The 25460-nt window shown below is 37.1% G+C and overlaps 1 protein-coding gene and 1 non-coding gene across 5 annotated transcripts in view; one reads left to right on the top strand and one right to left on the bottom strand.

The window, feature by feature from the left end:
- Positions 1-25460, top strand: part of QQT1 (P-loop containing nucleoside triphosphate hydrolases superfamily protein) — a 112954-nt gene that overhangs the window by 39138 nt on the left and 48356 nt on the right. For all 4 annotated transcript variants that reach the window (XM_090016859.1, XM_090016858.1, XM_090016860.1 and 1 more), the window contains exons 3-5: positions 7994-8038; positions 8165-8244; positions 8359-8436. In XM_090016859.1, the coding sequence (XP_089872985.1) occupies positions 7994-8038; positions 8165-8244; positions 8359-8436 (203 nt within the window). The remainder of the gene's footprint in view (positions 1-7993; positions 8039-8164; positions 8245-8358; positions 8437-25460) is intronic.
- Positions 20753-20837, bottom strand: LOC149828478 (small nucleolar RNA SNORD36). Its single transcript, XR_016434475.1, has one exon. It is a non-coding gene; the product is annotated as a small nucleolar RNA SNORD36 (small nucleolar RNA).

The raw sequence follows: 25460 nt of genomic DNA, 5'->3' as shown, positions 1-25460 counted from the left end.
TAAACTCAAGTCAAGATTGATACCTATCAGGATTTTTGGTGCCAGTCAGCCACTGGACCATCAAAAAGCATGATGAAGGTACTAGCTCATCATTCCAGAAATATATTAAACATGTCACATTAGCATTGCGATCTGCCCGTGACCACCATGCTCTGATATTGACACTGCATGTAATCAGAATCCTCCCTACCCAAGACCCTCTGACCTTGCTAGGAACCACCTGTGCACAGTGATAAGTAATACAAAAACAGCTGAACCCTTGGTAAACTTTCAATGTGACAAACATCGGCAAGTGACCTGGTTCTTTCTTTTTGTTTTTTTCCATGAGGATGTTTGTGAGTTCAAGGTTAGGATCATTGAAAAAGTGTGTGTGTGTTTCGGGTCTGGATCTTATACCAGACTCGAGTCCATTCATGTATAACTCTCTACTTTGTATTTTTACTTTTGTTCCGGGTTTGGATATTACACCAGACCCGAACCCACAATGTAAACTTAAACATATTAATACAGTCGTTAGGTCACGATTTCATTAACGAAATCGTGACAGCCGCAACCTCTCTTCTCCTATTACTTTCTCTCTCTTCTCAACACAGGTTAAAGAGGAGATTCTTTCATGGTATCAGAGCCAAGATCTACTTAGGGCTTGAAAAGACTTCCACAAGGTGCGACCAAGGTTTGAGATCTCTCCTTTTCTTTCGTTTTCTCCTCTCTCAATTTTGTTCATCTCTCTTCAACCCCTCTTTTGGTTTCTTTCCTGAAGGATTCACATCTCCCTAACGCGAATCTCTAAGCCATCACGTAAATCGTGAATACGCGAATCATGAATCTCAAAAAAAAAAACTCGTCTCATTGTGAACCTCAAAAATCCCATCTCACGTGAATCTACTGTTTCGCGTGAAACACTAAAGTCAACCTTTTCTTACTCATATTGCCGTATTCAGATCTGATTGCTTTTGCACCAGATCTGGAGCACTACTCCCCTGCGCATCCTTCTGCCATTTGGACTGGAATCAACCTTTTGCTGTTAAGATCTGATATTTGACATTTTTTTAAAATTTGCTTTCATTTCTATTAAGTGTCTCCTCCTTTCAGCCTATTTTCTTCTCGCTGTCTCAACTGGCACTCAATTGACAGTTGACTGTCAACGTTTTCTTCAACTGTTTTTGCCCAGATCTGAAAACACAGTTGACAGTTTCAAATTTTGTTCATCGTGTGAGAAATTCCTATTGCGCAATCTCAGTTAAAAAGAAAAGAAAAGAAGGGAAGGCAATACTCAGATCTGATCTTTTGAATCTGACAGTCTCTAATCGCTATTTTCTCGAAGGTTGCTCAGCCAAAAAAAAAAAAAATTGCGACGAGCCAACCTTTTTGACAACAGACTGGGCACTCCGTGAACACCTGAATATCCTTATTATATCCTTGTCTGATTCCTTTTCTTCATGGATCCTCATTCTTCTCAATCGAGTCTTTTTTCGAGTTTTCTCAATCAACTTGTTTCCGAAAAATTAACCACCTTAAACTTATTGATTTGGAAGAGACAAATACAACAAACAACAACAACAACAACAACAACTACGCCTTCATCCCAAAATAATTGGGGTCGGCGATATGAACCAAAAAAGAAAATCATACCCTTTATAAGGAGCCAAGGTCTCTTAGGTCACCTAGATGGAACCACTCCAGTCCCACTAGAATTTGTTACGAGAGAAGAGAAAGATGATAAAGGGGCGAGTTCAATTGTGTATGTCAAAAATGCAGAATATCTAAACTGGGAAAGGAAAGATCAATCAGTAGTTGCTTACATCACTTCTACCTTGTCTCAAGAGGTTCTTGTTGCAATCCCCGACAATTGTACATCCCTGCAACTTTGGGAGAGGCTGGTTCAGACGCATTCATAAGTTTCACAGGCAAGGATGGTTTTTCTAAAAAGGGAATTTCAGCAGCTGAGAAAAGATTCCATGACCATCATGGAATATCTCAAGAAGTTGAAGACTATCACAGATAAACTTGCAGTTATAGGATGTGCCATGAGTGACAGTGATATGGTGCAACAAACTCTCAGTGGATTGGGACCCGATTATAATATGATTGTCACTTCACTATTGTGTTTGCCTACTCTTCCTACTTTTGATGAGTTGCGAGCTAAATTGATTCAGTATGAAATGACTTTGAAGGGATTTTCTGAAGAAACACATGCTCATGCAAATTCTCAAGAAGTTTTTGCCATAGGAGTGACTTATGATCGAGGACGAGGGCGAGGGGACAAGGGCGAAATGAACATGGAGGACGTGGATTGCTTTCTACTCCGAATATTTGGACTTCCACTTAAGGACAAAGGTCAATCCCCACTTGCTTCCTTTGCAACAAAAGGGGGCATATCAAGGCGAATTGTTGGCACAACTCAGAAAATAAAGGAAAGACTCCACAGACAGAACAAAAAAGAAAGCCCACTAATATTAGAGACAATGCAGAGATTAAAGATTTGTTAATATCTGCCCTGTCAGAATTGAAACTAAAGCAGAATGATCAAGACGCATAGTTCGTCGATTCAGGGACGACAACTCACGTGACTGGTGATGCAGGTAAACTTTCTAAACCTATCCCTTATTTTGGCAAAAGTAAAATTGTCACTGGAGATAGATCCTGTCATCCTGTTTCTCATGTTGGAAAATCTATCATTCCCATGTCACATTGTACTCTTAAACTTACTGATGTTCATGCTCCAAATATCAAGAAAAATATTGTCTCTGTTTCTAAGCTTGTTGATGATAATCATGCTTCAGTCGAATTCACTCCCTTCTCTGTGCAGGTCAAGGACATTTGCACGAGGAAAACATTCGCTGAAGGAAAGAGATGAGGCAATATGTATGTCTTTGAAGAAGCTCCATGTCATCCCGTCCGCCCTATTCATTTGGATTCGAAGCCTTCGTTAGAGTCGTGTTCCTTCTCTTCAGCAAATGTTTTTAGTATTTCTGAATGTAATAAGCCTTCCTTATGACATAGTCGATTAGGACATTACAACAACAAACAACAACAACTACGCCTTCATCCCAAAACAATTGGGGTCAGCGATATGAACCAAAAAAGAAATTCATTTTGGGTCTTCCACATGAATCCTTTTCCTCCAATCATTTCTATCCAACGCCATGTCCTCGGTGAGGTTCAAAGCATTCATATCCTTTCCTATCATCTCCATCCAAGTCTTCCTAGGCCTACCCCTACCTCTTTTAACTAATATATTTTCCCATTTCTCCAACCTTCTAACTGGAGCATCATTAGGCCTTCGCCGAATATGTCCAGACCACCGTAAACGATTCTCTCGCATCTTATTCTCAATGGGTGCAACACCTACCTTCTTACGTATCTCTTCGTTCCGAATCTTATCTTTTATTGTATTTCCACACATCCATCTAAGCATCCGCATCTCAGCTACACTCGATTAGGACATTGTGGTAGTCATTTTATTGAAAAACTTGTTTCCAATAATCTCATTCCAAAAGAAAGTCTCAATGTGGATGAGAAAATTCAGAAGTGTTCCAGTTGTCTTTTATGCAAAAGTCATGTATTGCCTTTCCATTCTATTAATAAGAGAGCTTTAAAGCCTTTTGAGGTAATATGTTCTGATATATGGGGACCTGCTCCAGCCGCCTCTGGGTATGGGAGCAGATACTACCTAATCTTTATTGATAGCTACTCTCGATACACCTGGATATATTTCATAAAAAATAAGTTGGAAGTTTTCCTTTTGTTTCAAAACTTTGTTTCGTTAGTAAAAAATCAATTCTCTGAGTCCATTTAATTCTTCCAATGTGATGGAGGTGGTGAGTTCTCATCTATTGACTTTATTTCTTTTCTTCAAACCAATGGGATAGAAAAAAAGTGTCCTGCCCACACACTCCTCAACAAAATGGAATTGTTGAGCGAAAACACAGGCATATTGTTGAAAGTGCCATGAATATGCTACCTGATAGTAATCTTCTCATTAATCTGTGGACAAAAGCTTTTCATTCCGCCGTACATGTGATAAATAGACTGCCTATGGTTGTTCTAGAAAATAAGTCTCCCTATTATTGTCTTTTTGGAGCTCATCCTAGTTATTATGATTTACGTGCTTTTGGATGTGTTTGTTATGTGCATATTGATCGGTCCCTAAGAAACAAGTTTCAGGATAAGGCTCAAAAGTGTAGATTTGTGGAATATGCCGAAGATTACAAAGGATATAGGTGTTACGATCCCATTAATAGACGTATCAGAATCTCAAGAAATGTCATCTTCGATAAACACAATTTTGATTACAAAGTTGGCACAATGGATATGCCCTCTACCACCACCGAAGTCTACCATACTTGGCTGAATTCAGAACTTTTTGCTGGTTCCAATGAAGTCTACTCTCCAGATTGCAGGCAGTAGGAAGAAGAAATGTCTGAGACTATTGGCACATCGGGATTACAGAATGAGGAAGAAATATCATCCGTACCAGGCAGATACAAGGGCATTTGCTATACTAGACAGAGAACGATGGCGCCGCCAAAATTTTCAAATCATGCCTCAACAGCTGCACCTACTTCCTCTCGTACTCTTGAGGTCAGAAGATCCAATCACATGCGACATCCTATTGATAGATGGGTCAGTTATAACAATTTCTCCTTGGACTTTTAGCTCTTTTTAACTGCTCTGAATAAGGAAGATGAACCTATCATGTACTATCAGGCAGCTACTTCTACCAAATGGGTAGAAGCCATGAATGATGAAATGCAAGCCTTACATGAATGTGGAACTTGTGAAATCGTCCCCAGACCACCTGACAAAAATGTTGTTGGATGTAAATGGGTTTACAAAATAAAGTATAAACCAGATGGAACTATTGAATGATACAAGGCGAGACTGGTTGCAAAAGGATTCACTCAAGAAGCAAGGCAAGACTATGATGAGACATTCAGTCCACTAGTGAGAATGAGAACAATTCAAATTATTCTTTCACTGGCTGTTGAACATGGATGGAAGCTGAGTCAGCTTGATGTTAAGAATGCCTTTTTACATGGGGATTTGAAGGAGAAAGTCTACATGGAACAACCCCTTGGATATCAAGATCAAAACTGCAAAACACGTGTGCAGGCTCAAAAGGGCTATCTATGGACTAAAACAAGCATGTTGCTCTTGGTTTGACAGCTTCTCTCTTGAGATTCAGAAGCATGGATTCTCATGCTCCCTACTAGATCACTCATTATTTATTTTTAGAAGTCAGAATGTGATCACTCTATTGTTAATTTATGTTGATGATATAGTTATCACAAGAAACTCTGAAGATAACATAAAAAAAGTAAAAGACCTATTAGGACAGAGGTTCAAAATGAAATATCTCGGAGCCTTGCGCTATTTTCTTGGTGTAGAGGTCGATAGCCAGGCTCATGGGTTGACCCTCACTCAACACAAGTATACAATAAATGTTCTCAACAAGGCATGTATGAAAGACTTCAAACCTTTAGCAACTCCTAGTGTGCTCCACCAAAAATTAAGTACTCATGATGGAGACCTGTATGAGGATCCCACCAGGTACCGCAATCTAATAGGCATGTTGCAGTATCTCACATTTATTCGGCCTGATATTGTTTATTCAGTCAATCAAGTGTCTTAATTTATGCATGCACCTCCTACTGGACACATGGAGGCAGTTAAAAGGATACTCAGATATCTGAAAGGGACCATTGGAGATGGCTTGATATATTCTTCACAATCGTCTGGTAAGAATGTGCGTGAACTTACTATATATTGTGATGCAGACTAGGCAGAAGATCCTGATGAGCGAAGGTCCACGTCAGGATATTGTGTTTTTATTGGGAGAAACTTAGCCTCTTGGAGTAGTAGAAAACAATAGGTTGTTGTTAGATCAAGCACTGAAGCTGAGTATAGATCCATGGCTGCCGCTACTGTTGAAGTCATATGGGTCAGGCATTTACTAACTGAAGTAGGAGAAACTATCTCTCCGTCTACCTTGTTGTGTGACAATTAAAGTGCTCTCAATATATCATTCAATCTAGTACACAACAGTCGCGCCAAACATATTGAGATCGACCAACATTTTGTGAGACAAAAGGTTGAAGAAAAAGAGATTGAGCCTGAATTTGTCAACACCGAAAGACAAGTTGCTGACATTTTTACCAAGGGCTTGACAAAAGATCACTTTTGGATGCTTAAAGGCAAGTTGTTCATGGTTCAGAACCATGATCAACTTGAGAGGGGGTGAAAAAGTGTGTGTGTGTTTCGGGTCTGGATCTTATACCAGACCCGAGTCCATTCATGTACAACTCTCTACTCTGTATTTTTACTTTTGTTCCGGGTTTGGATATTACACCAGACCCGAACCCACAATGTAAACTTAAACATATTAATACAGTCGTTAGGTCACGATTTCATTAACGAAATCGTGACAGCCACAACCTCTCTTCTCCTATTACTTTCTCTCTCTTCTCAACACAGGTTAAAGAGGAGATCCTTTCAATCATATACCTCATTTATTGGAGGATTTTACTAAGTTTTAGTAGGAAAGCATTTGTGTCAAAATGGGACTCCACAAAAGGATTCTTAAGAATTTCTAAAACTATGTTTATTTTCATTTGTGAAAGATATCATAGGATGCAGTTTCTAACTACCGATAATGTATTGTGGGGTCAATAATCTTTTCGTTATTTTCCATCATCATCTAAACTTTTATGATGTTTCAAAAAACACTAGAGAACTTTTTGTAGTACATAAATTCTGAATATATGAGCATGACCATGGATAAGTCTGCATGCCTCATGATTCACATGATTGATTTCCTGCCTCTAACTCTACATTTTGACATGGTGGGTGTACTTTCTTGTATCTTTTCTTTTCTGCTCTCACTTTTTTCTTAATTCCTACACTTTTAATCTCGCATCCCCTATTTCTTTCTGGCTACCTTTGTAACCTCTTTATTCCTCAAACATCTTTGCATCTTTACTCAAGACCTCCACAATGCATTTGCATGGATCAACGCCTAAAATGAAAATTTGATCGCTGCAGATGGTTAAGGGAAAAACATAGTCATGCACTTGTAAACATAAACTTGCATCATCAACAAATATTTTTAGGAGCCAAAAATTGGAATGAACCTCCTCCAACCAGTGCTCATATCCATAAATACATACATGCATACATATCTATGTATGTATTTATGTACGTTTTTGTGTGCATGTGTCGTTTGGGAGGGGGGGTATCTAACTTTGAAATCATTGTATTGATCTTAGCAGTGTTGAACTGATTGAAATGACCAAAGCACCATTACAAAGCAATGTCCTTTTTGAAAATACATAGTTATTATCAGGGATAGAGTGAGTTTTGTTTTGAAGAAATAAAAAACCATGTTTTAAAGATAACAAGGTGTGTAATTTAAATTTGAAAAGTGGAAGCAACTTTTGACTCCTAAAAGTAACTGTGTATTTTTGGAAGATGCCGTTGCTCTTATGGGTACTTTGGTCATTTGAATCAATTAAATGCTGCTAACATTAACATAAGTAGTTTAAATTAGCTAAACCCTAAATATGCATATCTGTATGTATCTATATATGTATTTATATGGAATGGCAGTTCAATCCTTGATATGATATAATCTACCTTTTATTGACACAACATAAACCATTCAAATTCACAACAAAGGTTAATTGGTTAGCCAAAAAATATGAATGGTGAATGCAGTGTCTCGACTTAGTAATCCAAAAACATTATAGGATCATATTGATCAGATTTCATAATTTTGATAAGGTATGACCATCATACTTTCATTAAAGAGAAATTTTATGAGATAGCATGCATGATCACTAAGTTTCAAGAAAGAGTGACCAAATACCTATATACATCAAGACAAAAGAAGATATCACTACCCCAAGACAGTATTTATTTATTTTTTATGCGAGCATGTCATTCTGTCCGTATAGATTCTAACTGTATTATGTCTTGTCATTTAAACTAACAGGAAAGTTGCAGTTATAAATCTTGATCCTGCCAATGATGCACTGCCGTATCCTCATCATCTATGAGAATGAATAGCCACTAATATTAACTTCAGAATTGGTTTTCAAATCATGGAAACAATTACAAGTTCTTCATCGAATTAGTTGTATTTGATACTTGACAAAATGCATAGCTATGAGTGTGCAGTGAATATCGAGGACCTCATAAAATTGAGTGATGTAATGGCTGAACATTCTTTGGGTCCTAATGGAGGTCAGTAAGTTTCGCAGGGTCCTTTTTCTCAATTTAATTAATTCATATACTCATTCAAGCTTTGTTTAATCTTTCTTGCAAAATCTTCGTTCTGGTGTTTTTCTTCTAGATCAGGTCTTGTTTACTGCATGGATTACTTGGAAAAGAACATTGATTGGTTGCAGTCCAAGTTGGAGCCTCTTGTCAACAAGGGTTAGTAAATTTTAATTTTTATGACATAACATGTTTAGTCATTCCAGTAGCAGTCAAAACACACATAATTTTGTTTCTCTTGAAATATCATTGAGCTGCATCTGTGATATACTGATATTTGATTCCTACAACCTGCTTGTTAAATTGCTTGTTCTAGTTTTCACTTAGACCATTCAAATTTATAACTGCGACCCTCGTAAACATCTTGATAAATTGTTGTACTTGTTCTAGTTTTCACAGGCTTTGTTTCAACTGATCCATGATACATGATGACTTCAAGACACATATATAGGTGATAGATCTATCACTAAAAAGTGCAGTGACGTACAAAATTAATTAATATGTTAAATGCACTAAAAATACAGTCCATTATATGTCTAAGTTATGGTGGAAAATTTGTGGAGACTGCATAAAGAGAATTTATCTACGACAGAGGAATACATTCCTATGCTAAGTTATGGTTGAAATTTAAGTGTGGTGGCAATTCAGAACTGGAGAATTTTCTTTTTGTGTTGTGGCCAGTCTATCCTTTTTAAATTTCTGCCATATTATATCGGCCGAAGCTCTAATATTTTCAATTTAATGGGCCTTTTTTTAAATTACAATGCAACGTGTTGCCCAAAGTTCTACGCCCTTTCATACACTGGTGCCTAGACCAGGTATGCACAAACGAACCTAATCTAACAAGAGAACCTAACTACGCAACACACAAAAGAAAGTGAACCTATATTTACTAACTATGTTCAAATCCTATATTTACTAACACAAATATTAATAAAGTAAGGAGTGAACTTATGCCTTACACCGTTTCTCGGCAACGACGCCAAAATTTTGATGCGATTTTGAAAACAATAATTTTAAAACCAATAACTGCACACCAAATGATAATTTTAAAACCAGTTCTTGTACTCGTTATAGAGTAGCAAGTCGGATCGTCTCCTTAGGGAATGAGACTAAGGCAACACAATTCACAAGAACGTTATTAATATTTCGAAAAAGAAAATAAATTACACTTCTGAATTGCAATGTTAAATTGAAATAAAAAGAAAAACAATAAAATTAACAATTCTAAACTATGCTCGAGACTCTCTAACACGATCCAAGAAGCTTTGAAAATATATTATCACCTCAGCCCACCCTCCTTGTTCCGTGGCTCACTTAAAAGAACCTGTAATAAAAATAAGCAATCTACTCTATTCTATTCTAAACATTTAGCACAAGCAATTAATAACAAATAAAAGATGAATTAAATCTAACTAATTAATGCAAATAAAAAGCAATTAAGAATGAATACAATTAACTATCTAAACTAAGAAATAAAAGACAATTATCAACTAAAGAAACTTCAATTATCTATTCTAAAATTATTTATCAGCTAAAAGAATTAACTAAGTATTAAACCTTATTGACTGAAAATAAATGATTGAGGAATAAAATAACTAATCTAACAAGTAATTAACGAAAATTAATTAACTAAGCTAAACTAACACGAAAACAACTAACCGAAAAATACAAAATTGGAATATTTAAAGCTAATATTAATCTAATTGAATAAGATGAATAACTAATCTAATAAACTAATTAATCAACTAACTAACTAAACATGCTTTAGAGAAATCAAATCTAATTTAGTAACAAATAATCTGGACTAAATACTAACTAATTTGGAATAACCAACAATGAATTAAAATAATAAGAAAAATCAGCAACTACACTAATTTATGCATTAATGATAAAATTAATTTAATCTAGATGCAAGATTCAAATTAAGACCTAACTAGACATAAGCAAATGAACTAAAGCTAAACTACTGAATTACAACTAAAATTATCTACAGCAATTCGGATCTACAATTAACTCTAAAAACAATTAATATTAATTATGCTTAATTTAGAGAAAACAAAACAATATGGAGCAAAAGAATTAAATTCGGTTGGAATTAAAAACTAACTAATATGCGACAATAACTAACAAATAAATCAATTAATTACTAACTAAATGCTGGAAATAAATTCTGGAATTAAAATAAAAAGAATTAACTAATTACTAGATGAAATAATTTAAACTATTCTAATCGGCTGTCAATATAAAAAAACAAACTAAACTAACGACTAATTTATTCTAATCTATTAACAGAAAATAATCATACATAAATAATGAATAACGGCAAAGAGAAGCAGTAAAAACTAATTAATGTGCTGAGACATGAATAAAATAAAAACATGAATTAACGAGAATAAACAAATATGATCTAACTACTCAGCATCAAATAAATGAATTCAAGAAAGCTAATCGGCTGGAATAAAATTTTGATAAATTAATTCCTACATTAAGTACTGAATTATAAATCTAATTTGAATTAAACTTATCTAATCTGACCCTTAACTAAACTAATTTTTACGCAATAATAACGAAAACTAAAACTGAGATAGGGCTATGTTGATAGAAACTAAGAACTATGCGTGAAACATAAAAAAAATCGATCGAAACCTAATTAGTATCTAATTCTAATTAACGAATAGCATGAATCTAAAACTCAAACAGAACCTAATCAGATCTAAGATTAATTAAAACTAAACTAAGTAACGAAAATACAGAAATAAACACTAAACAAAAATCGAACACAATTTATTAAAACTACCTCTAGCCGACTGGCCTATTCAGTTAGTATTTTGACTCAGACGACTTAAGACTCGACCAAAATGACGCCAAGAAAATGATCAGACCCTAGAATCTGAGTCTACATGAAAAATACCATAACATATCCGAAACCCAACTCAAAATATGAAGAAAAACAGACCAAGACTCGATTTCTTTAAAAAAATATAAAAATAAAAACCGAAAAGTAGAGAGCGGGAGGAAGGCGCACCTCAAAGGCTGCCTGACGAGTTTGAGGGTAGAAGAGAGCGGACTTTTACCTCGAATCTCATGCCACACACGCCCTTTTGTTGTTTAAATATGTTCTTTGCTGTAGCACGTTGGAGCCGAATCGTCGAAGGGGGAGAAACGATGGCGAAGAAAAGAGATCGATCGGTTACAGGGGGAGAGTTTCTCGGTCGCTGATCATGTTGGTAGATGGTAGTTCTCACCAAATCCTAAAGAAGCTTCAGACATCGGTACTTGCAACAAATATAAAATCCCAAACAACAAAAAGAAAAAAAGAAAACACGATGGAACAATGGAGAAAGAAGAGAAGAAGAGGTTGGCGTGAAGAAGAGAGGAAGAAGAGAAGAAGAAGAGAAGAAGAGAAGAAGAAGAGAAGAAGAAGAAGAAGATGGATGGAATGGGTGGTGTGAAACCCTAGGCAAAAAACATTTTTGGCAATGCTAGATGTCCCCTTTTAAAGAAAATTTTATGAAGAATTTCCAAACACAAGCTTAAGTAAAAGTTATTTCTAAAAACTACATGTGATTTTTTGAAATTTCTAAAAACACTCCTATGCGCCACTTAAGAAGGGCTTTTTCGTTATTTTTCTTCTTTGGATCTATGGACCTTGGTTTATTTAGAGTTTGGATCAGATTTGAGGTCCATTAGGCATGGTTTTGGATCGGGTATTGATCCAAATTACATCGAAAACGGATCCGGTTATCTTGAAAAAGCTCTATTTTTCTCATTTTAACTCGGTTTTTGAAGAAATTCGATCCGAAGCTCCTTCGTACCTAAAACATCATAAACACAGGTACTTAGGCTATACAAGTACATCTAAATGCATGAATTTATAATAAAATGATATGCCTTTCATGCATTATCAAATGCCCCTATGCGTATTTGTTTTCTACTCCCCGAGCAAATTAAATTTAAACTACTATGCTAATAAACTATAAATAAATAATACATGAATTTAAAGCAAATAATATTCAAATCCTAACTCACTTTTGTAGGAATCACGGTTGCATTTGGCATATGCAACAAGCCTTTTAAACCCCTGGGTTACCCCAGTGGACGAGTAAGATCTCGGGAGGGTTTGCAGTGATGCTATCTACAAACATCTCTGTCATGCATATGATTTTTTTTATCAAAAATCATTTGGCAATTAAGACTAATGTTTAAACAAATATTTCATGTAATTGCATTCTCACAACATATTTAGAGTTTAACATGCCTCCACAATGGAAAAACTTTTTTTTTACTTTTCTAAAATTTTGCAATTATCTATGTTTTTTCCTCAGAAAATCAAGTACAATCATGCTATTGCCCATTTATCATCACTTGTATGTTTTCTACACAAATTTTTACAATTCTTTCTAAGCAATGAACTTTCATTAAGATCTTATTTTCTTTTTTTGTTTTTCACATTTTTTTCGGTGAGCACTATTTCAATTTTTAGGTTTTCGTGACCTGTGTAGCGAGCTTTGGGTCAATGACTTCGATGCCAGATGACCTTAAGGCACCAGATATAGAGTATCCCTCAGACTTAATTGCTCGAGTCACTAAACCTTAGACTTTCATATTTACATATAGTCGTCTTCCTGTCGGGTGCAATGTTTACATCTCTTAGGCTCTATACTAAGTCTATATAACGGGCTTTCAGGCCGGTGTCTCCCAAACCAAATGGCTTTAGGGTACCAGATGTAAAATACCCCTCAGTCTCTACTTGCTCGAACCAAATAGGCCACATATGTCAACTAGACAAGGAAGTGATCTCCTTAGTTGTCCTTTTCAACACGGGAAACAAACACTTCAGCTCGTGTCACAACCCGGCTATTAGGGAATAACCAAGATATCAAACAAACTAAACAGATGCTCTTTTTCTTTTAAGCTCTTATTTCTTTATATTTTTCACTTGCTTAGTTTTTCAAAACAGGTATGTGTATATGTAAAAGTATCTTCAACAAGATACTAATAAAAATATTACAATATTCTTGGAAACAAATGCGTATACATACGCAAAACAAGAACACTTGAAACACTTGTGCACAAAAAGCACAACACAAACTCACAAATGCGCAAAAGCATACTCAAGAGTCATAACATTGAAAAGGTGCTTGGGCTATAATCCCAAAAGCATGAAGAATACACAAGGGGAGAACCTCTTTAAATAGAGGAGGTGGAGTCCTTGGAGAGGCTCCACCTCTAGCCATTGGAGCCCCTTCCAACGGTCACAAATGTGACCGTTGGAAGGGGCCCAACGACTAGATGGTGGGCCCCTCCAAGGTGCTTTCCACCTTTTACAAAAACTAACAAAAATAAAAAATAAAAAGAATAAGAGGAAATTACAAAAACATATTCTAAAAAGAATCAACAACAACAACAACAACAACAACTACTCCTTCATCCCAAAACAATTGGGGTCAGTGATATGAACCAAAAAAGAAATTCATTTTGGGTCTTCCACATGAATCATTTTCCTCCAATCATTCCTATCCAATGCCATGTCCTCGGAGAGGTTCAAAGCATTCATATTATATTCTAAAAAGAATATTTTATAAAAAGACTAAACTACCCCTACGACTAAACAATTAGAAATATATATTATATATATATAATAAGTAGATACATATACATATATATTAATATATGTATATGTATTACCTTATATATATTACATTGCATGATTAGATTACATAATTTAACACCCCCTCAAACTTAGGGCAGTATGACCGAGAGTTTGCTAAGAAGGAAGTTGAAACGCGGAGCACACAAAGCTTTGGTGAAGAAATCCGCCAACTGATATTCTGATGTGACATATGGAAGGTCAATGACTCCTTTGAGGTACGCCTCACAAACATAGTGACAATCCATTTCTATGTGTTTGGTCCGCTCATGAAAAGTGTGATTCTTAACAATATAAATTGCACTTTTGTTGTCACAGTATAGCTTGGTAGGTCCTTCGATTGTGATCCCCATATCTTCCGGCAGCTGATGAATCCATACAATTTCCATGGTAGTAGTTGTCATGGCACGATATTCGGCTTCAGTTGATGATAGAGACACTTTTTGCTGCTTCTTGCATCTCCATGAAATTAGCGAATCTCCTAAAAACACACAAAAACCAGTGGTGCAGTGATGGTTATTTGGGTCACCACCCCAATCAGAGTCAGTATAAGCAATTAACTTTAAATCAGACGAAGAGGATAGAAAAACTCCCTTGTTTAGAGTACCCTTAATGTATCTTACGACTCGTAAGATAGCACTCATATGGACGAATGTTAGTGCATGCTGAAACTGACTTGCAGTATACACTGCATGAGAAATATCTGGCCTGGTAATACTCAGATACATCAATGATCCTACAAGCTATCTGTAGGGAGTAGGATCCGAAAGAGGAACACCATCATCAATCTTCATTTTAGTTCCCACTATGGCAGGAGTTTCACAAACCTTTTCATCGGTAATACCTGTCCTGTCAATGCTCTCAGAAGCAAACTTAGTTTGAGATAAGAAATACCCTCTATGAGAGTATGCTACTTCAATTCCCAAAAAATAAATTAGAAAACTCAAGTCAGACATTTCAAATTTATCTTTTAAAATTGATTTTATACCCTTTACCCCACTAGAATCACTTCCGGTGATGAACATATCATCCACATACAACAGCAAAATCACAATCCTTGCATTAGATTTTCTAACAAACAAAACAGTGTTAGTAAAACAAGAAGAAAAACCATTTTCCAACATTACTGAGTTAAACCTATCATACCAAGCCTTATGGGCTTGTTTTAGGCCATAAAGCGCTTTCTTAAGATGAAACACTTTTCCTTTAGGAGTCTCCATTCCAGGTGGAGCATCCATATAAACTTAATCATTCAAATCACTATTCAGGAAGGCATTCTTAACATCCATTTGATAGATGTTCCAGTCGTTAATTGATGCAACAATGATGAGACATCGAACAGTGACCATTCGGGTTACAGGCGCAAAAGTTTCTTCATAGTCAATCCCATAATCTTAACTATAACCCTTGGCAACCAATCGAGCCTTATATCTATCAAGAGATCCATCGCTCTTAGTTTTAACTTTAAAAACTTATCTACACCCTATTGTTTTCTTACCCTTAGGAAGAACTTGAAATTCCCATGTCTTAGCTTTTTTTAGAGCTTCGAGTTCACTTTTCATCGCAACTATCCATTCAGGACTTTTACTAGCTTCCGCAAATTTTCTAGGTTCTACGTAGGAGTTGTTGCATGAAAATGAACCAATATGAGAATTTCGTTGGGGCGTTCCCTACTGAGCGACGCGCTGTACTCTCTAGGCCCGGAGGCAGTGATAAATGTGCAAGGGTTGCTAGGTCGTCGCCCAGAAGCGACACGTCACACCGGTGCCCGGGTGTGGTGTCAAATAGGCAAGGGTTCCCTCACTTTGTTGGACGGGTGGGGGTAAAGAAGTTAGTCCAAGACCATAAAATTAGGTTAGCCACTTGGAACATAGGGTCTTTAACTGGTAAGTTGGTAGAGTTAGTAGATGTTATGTGTAGGAGAAAAATTGATATTTTATGTCTTCAAGAGACCAAATGGGTAGGTGAGAAAGCTAAAGTGATAGAACCTTGGGGATATAAGATTTGGTATACAGGAATAAATAGGAATAGGAATGGAGTAGGGATTGTTATGAGTCGTCAGTTTATAGATAATGTAGTTGAGGTCCGTAGGAAGGGTGATAGAATTTTACTTATTAAATTAGTATTAGGTACGGATATTATTAATATTATTAGTGTTTATGCACCTCAAGTAGGTTTAGATGATTCCATTAAGCATCAATTTTGGGAAGATTTAGATGGAGTAGTACAAGAGACATCTTATGGAGAAAAGCTTTTCATCGGCGGTGACCTTAATGGACATGTAGGCATTAGTAGGGATGGATTTGAGAATATCCATGGAGGCTATGGTATAGGAGAAAAAAAATGAAAGTGGAGAAAGGATTTTAGATTTTTGTTTGTCCTATGATATGATCTTAGCAAACACTTGGTTTAGGAAGAGAGAGTCTCACCTAGTAACATTTAAAAGTGGGGTTAATACGAGTCAGATAGATTTTTTCCTACTTAGAAAGAGAGATAGGGGTTGTTGCATCGATTGTAAGGTTATACCAGGAGAAAGTGTAGCTACACAACATAGAGTCTTAATTTTAGATCTTAGAATTAGACAATGCCGCAAAAGGGATAGACATAGGATAGATCCTAGAATTAAGTGGTGGGCACTGAAAGGAGCTAAACAAGGAATGTTTGTAGAGCAGGTAGTTAAGGAAGTTGATTGGTGTCTCGAGGAGGATTCAGAATCAATGTGGAATAAGATAGCGGGTGGTATGAGAAAAGTAGCTAAGGAGGTATTGGGTGAGTCTAAAGGCGGTGCACCACTAGGTAAGGATACATCATGGTGGAACGAGGATGTCAAATTAGCTATTAAGGTTAAAAGAGAGTGTTATAGAAATCTAAGTAAGAGTCGTGATAATGAGAATTTGGAGAAGTATATGATAGCAAAGAAGGAAGCTAAAAAAGTTGTTCGAAACGCGAGGGCTAAGGTATATAAGGAGGTTTATGACAAGTTGGATACCAAAGAAGGCGAGAAGGATATTTATAGGCTTGCAAAGATGAGAGATAGGAAATCGAAGGATTTGGGTATGGTTAGATGTATCAAAGATGAAACGCAAAGGGTTTTAGTCAAAGATGAGGAGATTAAGGAGAGATGGAAAGATTATTTTGATAAGCTATTTAATGATAGTCATGCTCAAGATCTTGGAGACTTCTCCATTCCTTTTCATGAGATAAATCGTGACTTCATGCGCAAGATTCAAAAGAAAGAAATTGCAGAGGCTTTGAAGAAAATGAAATCAAGAAGGGCAGTTGGCCCAGATGGTATACCTATCGAGGCTTGGAAATGCTTGGGAGAGAAAGGTTTAGAATGGTTGACAAATCTTTTTAACTTGATTTGGCGAACAAATAAGATGCCTAATGAGTGGAGGAAGAGTACTTTGGTGCCTTTATATAAGAATAAGGGTGATATACAAGATTGCACAAACTATCGTGGTATAAAACTCATGAGTCATACTATGAAACTTTGGGAGAGGGTGATTGAGTCTAGGTTGAGGAAGGTTGTCATGATATCGGAGAATCAATTTGGTTTTATGCCTGGAAGATCAACTATGGAAGCTATACATCTTCTTAGACAACTTATTGAAAGATATAGAGAGAGGAACAAAGATTTGCATATGGTTTTTATTGATTTAGAGAAGGCATACGATAGAGTACCTAGGGACGTTCTCTGGTGGACAATGATGAAGAAAGGTGTTTCTCTCAAGTACATTAGTATAATTAAAGATATGTATGAAGGAGTAGTAACCAATGTCCGCACTTGTGGAGGGGTGACAACCAATTTTCCGATAACGGTTGGGTTACATCAAGGATCTGCTTTAAGCCCTTTCCTATTTGCGATAGTGATGGATGAGCTTACGAGATCAATTCAAGAAAATGTACCGTGGTGTATGTTGTTTGCTGATGATATTGTTTTGATTGATGAGTCTAGAGCTGGGGTTAATGCTAAGTTAGAATTATGGAGACAAACATTGAAAGCTAGAGGTTTTAAGTTGAGTAAGAGTAAGACTGAATATATGGAATGTCGGTTTAGTAAGCAACGAAGTAGTGATGGGAGTGTAGTGAAGCTTGGTGAGCAAGATATACCGATGAATGATTATTTCAAATATTTGGGATCCATCATTCAAAAGTATGGAGAAATTGATGGAGATGTAAATCATAGGATAAAGGTTGGGTGGATGAAATGGAAAAGTGCTACTGGAGTGTTGTGCGATCGTAGAATGCCATTGCGGTTGAAGGGAAAGTTTTATAGGACGACTATTAGACCCGCTTTACTATATGGTACGGAATGTTGGGCTGCCAAGAGACATCATATTCAAAAAATGAGTGTAGCTGAGATGCGGATGCTTAGATGGATGTGTGAAAATACAATAAAAGATAAGATTCGGAACGAAGAGATACGTAAGAAGGTAGGTGTTGCACCCATTGAAAATAAGATGCGAGAGAATCGTTTACGGTGGTTTGGACATATTCGGCGAAGGCCTAATGATGCTCCAGTTAGAAGGTTGGAGAAATGGGAAAATATATTAGTTAAAAGAGGTCGGGGTAGGCCTAGGAAGACTTGGATGGAGATGATAGGAAAGGATATGAATGCTTTGAACCTCACCGAGGACATGGCGTTGGATAGAAATGATTGGAGGAAAAGGATTCATGTGGAAGACCCAAAATGAATTTCTTTTTTGGTTCATATCGCTGACCCCAATTGTTTTGGGATGAAGGCGTAGTTGTTGTTGTTGTTGTTGTACGTAGGAGTTGTTGCCACTCTTGCATACCCATGTGAGAAAAAGAGGCACTCAATCCATTGATGTCCTGACTCTGGGCTGATATGGAGGATAATGCAACTTTTTCAATAAAGTATTTTAAAAATATATTTTCGATAAAAACGTTTGTGCAAACCGTGCATTAAATAATAAAAACCGGTTCACACTAGTGGTAAAATCCCGATCGAACTCAGGGAATGAAAAAAATACTTTGTATTCTACAGAAAAGCTAAACTACTCTTTATTGCCTAAAAAAATAAAAATAGTTAATCAATTTAACTAAGAGTGTTGCCCCTGCAAATATAATGACCGCAAATTTTATGCAGTTAAATAGAAATTATATATATATATATCATAATTAACGTGACTTGGGCCTAGGATCCGTTACCCGAATCCGAAAGAAATATATAAAATTAAAGTATATATATATATATAATAATACTAAATAAATAAATAACTAAGATTAATTGTTATAAGTAAATAATAATAAATAAATTTATCGAATCCATAGTTGGACCCAAATGGATCCAACCCATGGATCCACCGTTATTTGCACGACCCGGATCCACATTTCTAAACATCCGAATTCAAATCGCAATCGGATCTAGCATCGCGGTTCGGACCCAGACCCGGCCCGCACCCTGCGTAATGAGAAAAAAAAAGGAAGAAAAGGCAACCCGATATGGGTTGCCCGATAAAAACAAAAAGAAAAGAAAAGTTAGGGTTCAGTGTGAACCCTAACTGATATCGCATGGGAGGGGGTGGTGAAAAGATAACATTAGTTCTGTCTTTGTGTCTTGAATCTGGACCGGATCCTTAAGATCCGGATCCAATCACTTGTATGTCTAATTTCCATATGTCACCTATAAGGTGGACATATTGTAATTTTTATTATTGTTCAAGGGTAACTTTGTACCCTAATAAGTCTTGTAAGCTCTATTTATATTCAATGAGAATGGACGCCCAAGGTTAAGGGTTCCTCTCTATTTCGTGTAGCCTCTTATCCTCACTTTCACTCTTCCCTCTTCTACAGATAAAAGATTGGAGATCTGGAAATCTAACCAGGTATCAGAGCACATTAGATCTGGGCGTGGACGTGATTTCCAGAAGGCATGATTGAAGAGTCTCCCTGTTTTCCAAGTCGAAGATTCTACTTCCGCAGCCTGGTATGATCTACACGAACTTCCTTTCAGATTGTGTAGCCATTCCTTTTCTTTCGTTCTTCTACCCCTTTTCAGGCTAAATTTTTTTTCTTGCGATAGTTTTGAAATTTTTGTTTTCAGCCTGTCGCAGATTTCAGGCTATCGCAGATCTGAAACTGTGAATTCAGATCTGTCTGTTTCTGATCTACGTTCCGCTTTTGCGTCAAATCTTCAGATCTGAACTTGTCATTCTCTGAACTTGTTATTTTTTGTCTTTCCCTTTTATTTCTTCTCGCTGAATATTGTCTCTCCTTTAATAATTTTTTATATTTCTGTTTCTGCTCAGTCGAGAATCAGAAATACAGATTACTATCATATCTGGTTGTCATCTTGAAATAAATATTATTATCATATCTGCTTATCGTTCAATCCTGTTCTCCAAAAAAAAAATTGAGAATCACAACTCGATATTGTTGAAGTGCAGCACCTTTCTCAATATTTTCCTTTTCATATTATCTTTATTTCTCATGGATTTCCCAACTGCACAATCCAGTCTCTCTGCGAGCTTTCTTAACCAACTTGTGTCTGAGAAACTGCATACTTCGAATTTTTTGATTTGGAAAAGACAAATAATTCCTTTTATAAGGAGTCAGGGTCTCCTCAGTCATCTCGATGGATCCATGCCAGCCCCTCCAGAATTTGTATCTCGTGAAGATACGGATGACAAAGGGGCAACATCTACCATTCTTATCAAGAATCCAGAATATCTCAATTGGGAAAAACGGGACCAATTGCTTGTGGCCTATATTACTTCGACTCTATCGCAGGAGGTTCTTCTTGCCATTCCTGATGATTGCACAGCCACACAGTTATGGGACAGATTGGTTCGCACATATTCTCAGATTTCAGAAGCTCGAGTTGTATTCCTCAAGCGTGAGTTTCAGATGATGAGGAAGGAATCTTTAACCGTCATGGAATTTTTGAATAAAATGAAAAGCATTGTTGATCAATTAGCTGTCATTGGATGCCCCGTTAGCGATAAAGACATGGTTCAGCAGATTTTGAGTGGATTGGGGGCTGATTATCATATTCTCACTTCATTGCTGTGTTTACCTGAATTACCAAAGTTTGAAGATTTGTGCTCTAAGTTGTTACAATATGAGATGTCATTAAAAGGTTTGCCAGAGGAATCTCACAAGCAAGGACACACTCAAGATGTTTTTGCTACAGGAATCAGCTATGGACGAGGGAGAGGTGGATTCAGTTTTCGAGGACGCGGAGGACAGGGCAGAAATACATCAGGGGGACGTGGGCTTTTACCCACTCCTAATGTTCTTCCGAGTTCTCAAGGACAGAGAAACGTGCCCACATGCTACATATGTAACAAAAGGGGTCATGTTAAGGCCAACTGTTAGTTTAACCCACAAAATAAAGAAAAAAACCAACAAGGAGGACATAAGAAAGGAACTGAATCAAATGGAGAATTAAAAGAATTGCTTATGTCAACCCTAACAGCATTGAATTTGAAACAGAATGAGGAGGGGACATGGTATGTTGATTCTGGGGCAGCAACCCATGTTACTGGAGATGCAGGTAAGCTTCTAAATCCTATTTCTTATTTTGGCAAAGACTGTATAGTCACTGGAGATGGATCTTGCCACTCTGTTTCTCATGTTGGAAATTCGGTTATCCCTATGTCCAAGTCCATTCTCAAACTTTCCAATGTTCTCCATGCCCCAAATATAAAAAAGAATATTATTTCTATTTCCAAACTCGTTGATGATAATCATGTTTCTGTTGAATTCACTCCTTCTTCTGTTCATGTGAAGGATCTCCACTCGAAGAAAACATTCGCTGAAGGGAAGCGACAGGGCAACATGTACATTTTTCAAGAGGACCCTTCTACATGTCGTCAACTAATATGTAATGCCTTGAAGCCTCCATCTGTGTCTTCCTTTGCCCCCTCTGATTTTGTCTTCAATGTCTCAGATTATAATAAGCCAGGTCTATGGCATGGTCGGTTGGGTCACTGTGGTGATCATTTTATTAAAAAGCTTGTCACTAATAATCTTATTCCTAAGGAGAGTCTGAGTCTTGAAAAGAATAAACAAAAGTGTTCTAGTTGTCGGCTATGTAAGAGCCATGTGCTCCCTTTTCATAGTGTTAATAAAAGAGCTTCAAGGCCTTTTGAAATTATTTGTTCGGATGTCTGGGGACTTGCTCCAATCAATTCTCGTTCTGGTACTAGATATTATCTCATTTTTGTTGATAGCCATTCTCGTTATACATGGATATTTTTCATGAAACATAAGTTAGAAACTTTCCTTCTGTTTCAAAGATTCTATTCTTTTGTCAAGAACCACTTCTCCAAAAATATTCAGTATTTACAGTCCAATGGGGGAGGTGAATTTTCTTCTAGTGACTTTATTAGTTTTCTCCATAATAACGGAATAGGAAGGAAAGTGTCCTGCCCACACACTCCTCAACAAAATGGAATTACTGAGAGAAAGCACCGACACATTGTGGAAACTGCAATGAGCATGATGCATGATGCATGACAACAATCTACCCATAAATTTATGGACGGAAGCATTCCATACTACAGTTCATATTATAAATAAATTACCGATGAATATTTTGGAAAACAAATCTTCATATTTTACTTTACATGGAGTTCACCCCAATTATCATGATTTGCATGTGTTTGGATGTGTTTGTTATGTCCATGTTGACAGCTCATTAAGGCATAAATTTCAATATAATGCTGTAAAGTGCAGATTTGTAGGGTATGCAGATGACTACAAGGGTTACAAGTGTTATGATTCAGGAACAAAGCACATCAAAGTCTCCAGACACGTCATTTTTGATGAGATGAATTTTGACACTCATCGAGAATTCACAGATTCCTCGTCGAATGCTGTTGAGTTCTATTATCCATGGCTCAGTTCAGAATTATTCACTGAAGCCGATATCAGTTGTCCTGCAGAATGTAGACAGGTAACAGAGAGGTTTGAACAACATGACAATTCGAGTCACCAAGAAAATGCAGAAACCTCATCACAACCAGGCAGGTACAAGGACATTGTATATACTCGACGAGAGCAGCACAGACCAACGACCAATATGCCTGGTCATGCATCCTCACAAAATCCTAATCTTAGAAGGTCTAATCGAATTCAATATCCAGTTGAAAGGTGAGTTATGAGAATTTCTCCATGGATTTTCAATTGTTTTTAACCGCTTTAAACAAAGAGGATGAACCCATTACCTTTCACCAAGCAACACATTCTAGAAGGTGGGTTGAGGCCATGAATGATGAGATGGAGGCACTGCATGAATGTGAAACCTGGGAGATTGTTCCAAGACCATCAAATAGAAATGTTGTTGGATCAAAGTGGGTACATAAAATAAAATACAAGCCAGATGGCACTATTGAACGCTACAAGGCGAGGCTTGTGGCCAAAGGCTTCACCCAAGAACAGGGGCTAGATTGTGATGAAACTTTTAGTCGTCCTGTTATAAAGATGTGGACAATTCGACTTATTCTCTCCTTAGCCGTTGAACATGGATGGGTACTAAGTCAACTTGATGTTAAAAATGCCTTTCTTCATGGTGATCTTGAGGAAGTTTACATGGAGCATCACACAATGCTAAAGGAGACTGTCAAAGGTATGTATGTATGTTAAGAAGGGCAATTTATGGATTGAAACAGACATCACGTTCTTGGTTTGACAGCTTTTCTATGGAAATACAGAGGCACGGTTTCTCACGGTCACTCTTAGATCATTCTTTGTTTATTTTTAGACAGGGAGATCTAGTCACTTTGTTGCTCATATATGTTGATGATATTGTTATTACTGGGAACTCTAGAGATCATATTGAAAAGGTCAAACAACTTCTAAGTCAAAGATTTAAGATGAAAGACTTAGGGAAGTTGCAGTATTTTCTTGGAATTGAGGTTGATAGAAAATCAGATGTCCTAATGCTCACTCAACATAAATATACCATGGATATCTTAACTAAGGCAGGTATGAAGGAATGTAAACCTCTGAGCACTCCATGTGTACTTCACCAAAAGTTAAGTTCAAAGGATGGAGATTTATATGAAGATCCTACACGATATCGAAGCCTGGTTGGCATGCTCCAGTATCTAACTTTTACTCGACCTGACATAGTTTACTCTGTCAATCAGGTCTCACAGTTCATGCACGAACCCAGGGTAGGGAATATGAAAGCTATTAAAAGGATTCTTCGATATTTAAAAGGGACGATTGGAGATGGTCTCCTGTATAAATCGAGCTTGTCACGGACGACGGAACATGAGATTATTCTCTACAGTGATGCTGATTGGGGAGGAGATCCAGATGAACGAAGGTCAGTTTCAGGTTACTGTGTTTATATTGGGTTAAACTTAATATCCTGGAGCAGTAGAAAACAAAAAGTTGTTGCAAGATCAAGTACAGAAGCCAAATATAGATCAATGGCGGCGGCCACTGCTGAGGCTACTTGTACAAGGCATATGTGGACTGAAGTGGGACAACATATCTCTCGAACACTCTTATTGAGTGACAATCAGAGTGCAATTAATGTCTTTCAACCCTATTCATCATAGTCAGGCTAAACATATTGAAATAGACCAACATTTTGTGAGGCAAAAAGTTGAAGACAAGGAGATTGGACCTCAATTTGTGAGAACTGAAGATCAAGTAGCAAACTTATTCACCTAAGGGTTAGCGAAGGACAAATTTTGGATACAAAAAGGCAAGTTATCCATGGTACAAGGCCATGTACACAACTTGAGGGAGGGTGAAAAGATAACATCAATTCTGTCTTAGTGTCTTGAATCTGGACCGGATCCTTAAGATCTGGATCCAATCACTTGTATGTCTAATTTCCATACGTCACCTATAAGGTGGACATGTAATTTTTATTATTGTTCAAGGGTAACTTTGTACCCTAATAAGTCTTGTAAGCTCTATTTATATTCAATGAGAATGGACGCCCAAGGTGAAGGGTTCCTCTCTATTTTGTGTAGCCTCTTATCCTCACTTTCACTCTTCCCTCTTCTACAGATAAAAGATTGGAGATCTGAAAATCTAACAGGTGGGCCGGAGCGCAGCCGCCGGGGGTCGCCTTGAAAAAGGTGAAAAGGATCCGAGACCTGGGACCCGACCCGAGTCAACCCGATCCATGTAATGTAAAGATCATGTACAGAGTATACGTTTATTCTTAATCGGGTCTGGATACACCAGTCCCGGATCCATATCTTTGTAAAATAAAGTTATAAATGTATTCCTTTAGGTCACAATTTCATACAGAAATCGTGACAGCCACAGTTCTTGCATTTCGTCTCTCCCTCTCTCTCTCTCTTTTTCAATGCAGGTACGGGTGGTGGATTTCTAACATGGTATCAAAGCAGTGTTGAAGCCTGGCCTGAGATCGCCTTCTCGTCTGCGTGCGTTTTCTTCCCCCTGTCCTTCGTGATCTTCACTTCCGGTAAGATCGATAACGTCTCCTTCTTCTCTTCCGTCAACATCTCCTCTTTTCTTCCTTGTTCTTTAAGATCTGATTCTCTCTGGAATCAAAGTGGACTTTCAGTTG

Source organism: Nuphar pumila, chromosome 9 (genome assembly GCF_984573655.1).
Source record: "Nuphar pumila chromosome 9, dmNupPumi1.hap1.1, whole genome shotgun sequence".
Classification (NCBI taxonomy): domain Eukaryota; kingdom Viridiplantae; phylum Streptophyta; class Magnoliopsida; order Nymphaeales; family Nymphaeaceae; genus Nuphar; species Nuphar pumila.
The sequence above is the reverse complement of the archived record's forward strand: the minus strand, read 5'-3'. Positions and strand labels throughout refer to the sequence as shown.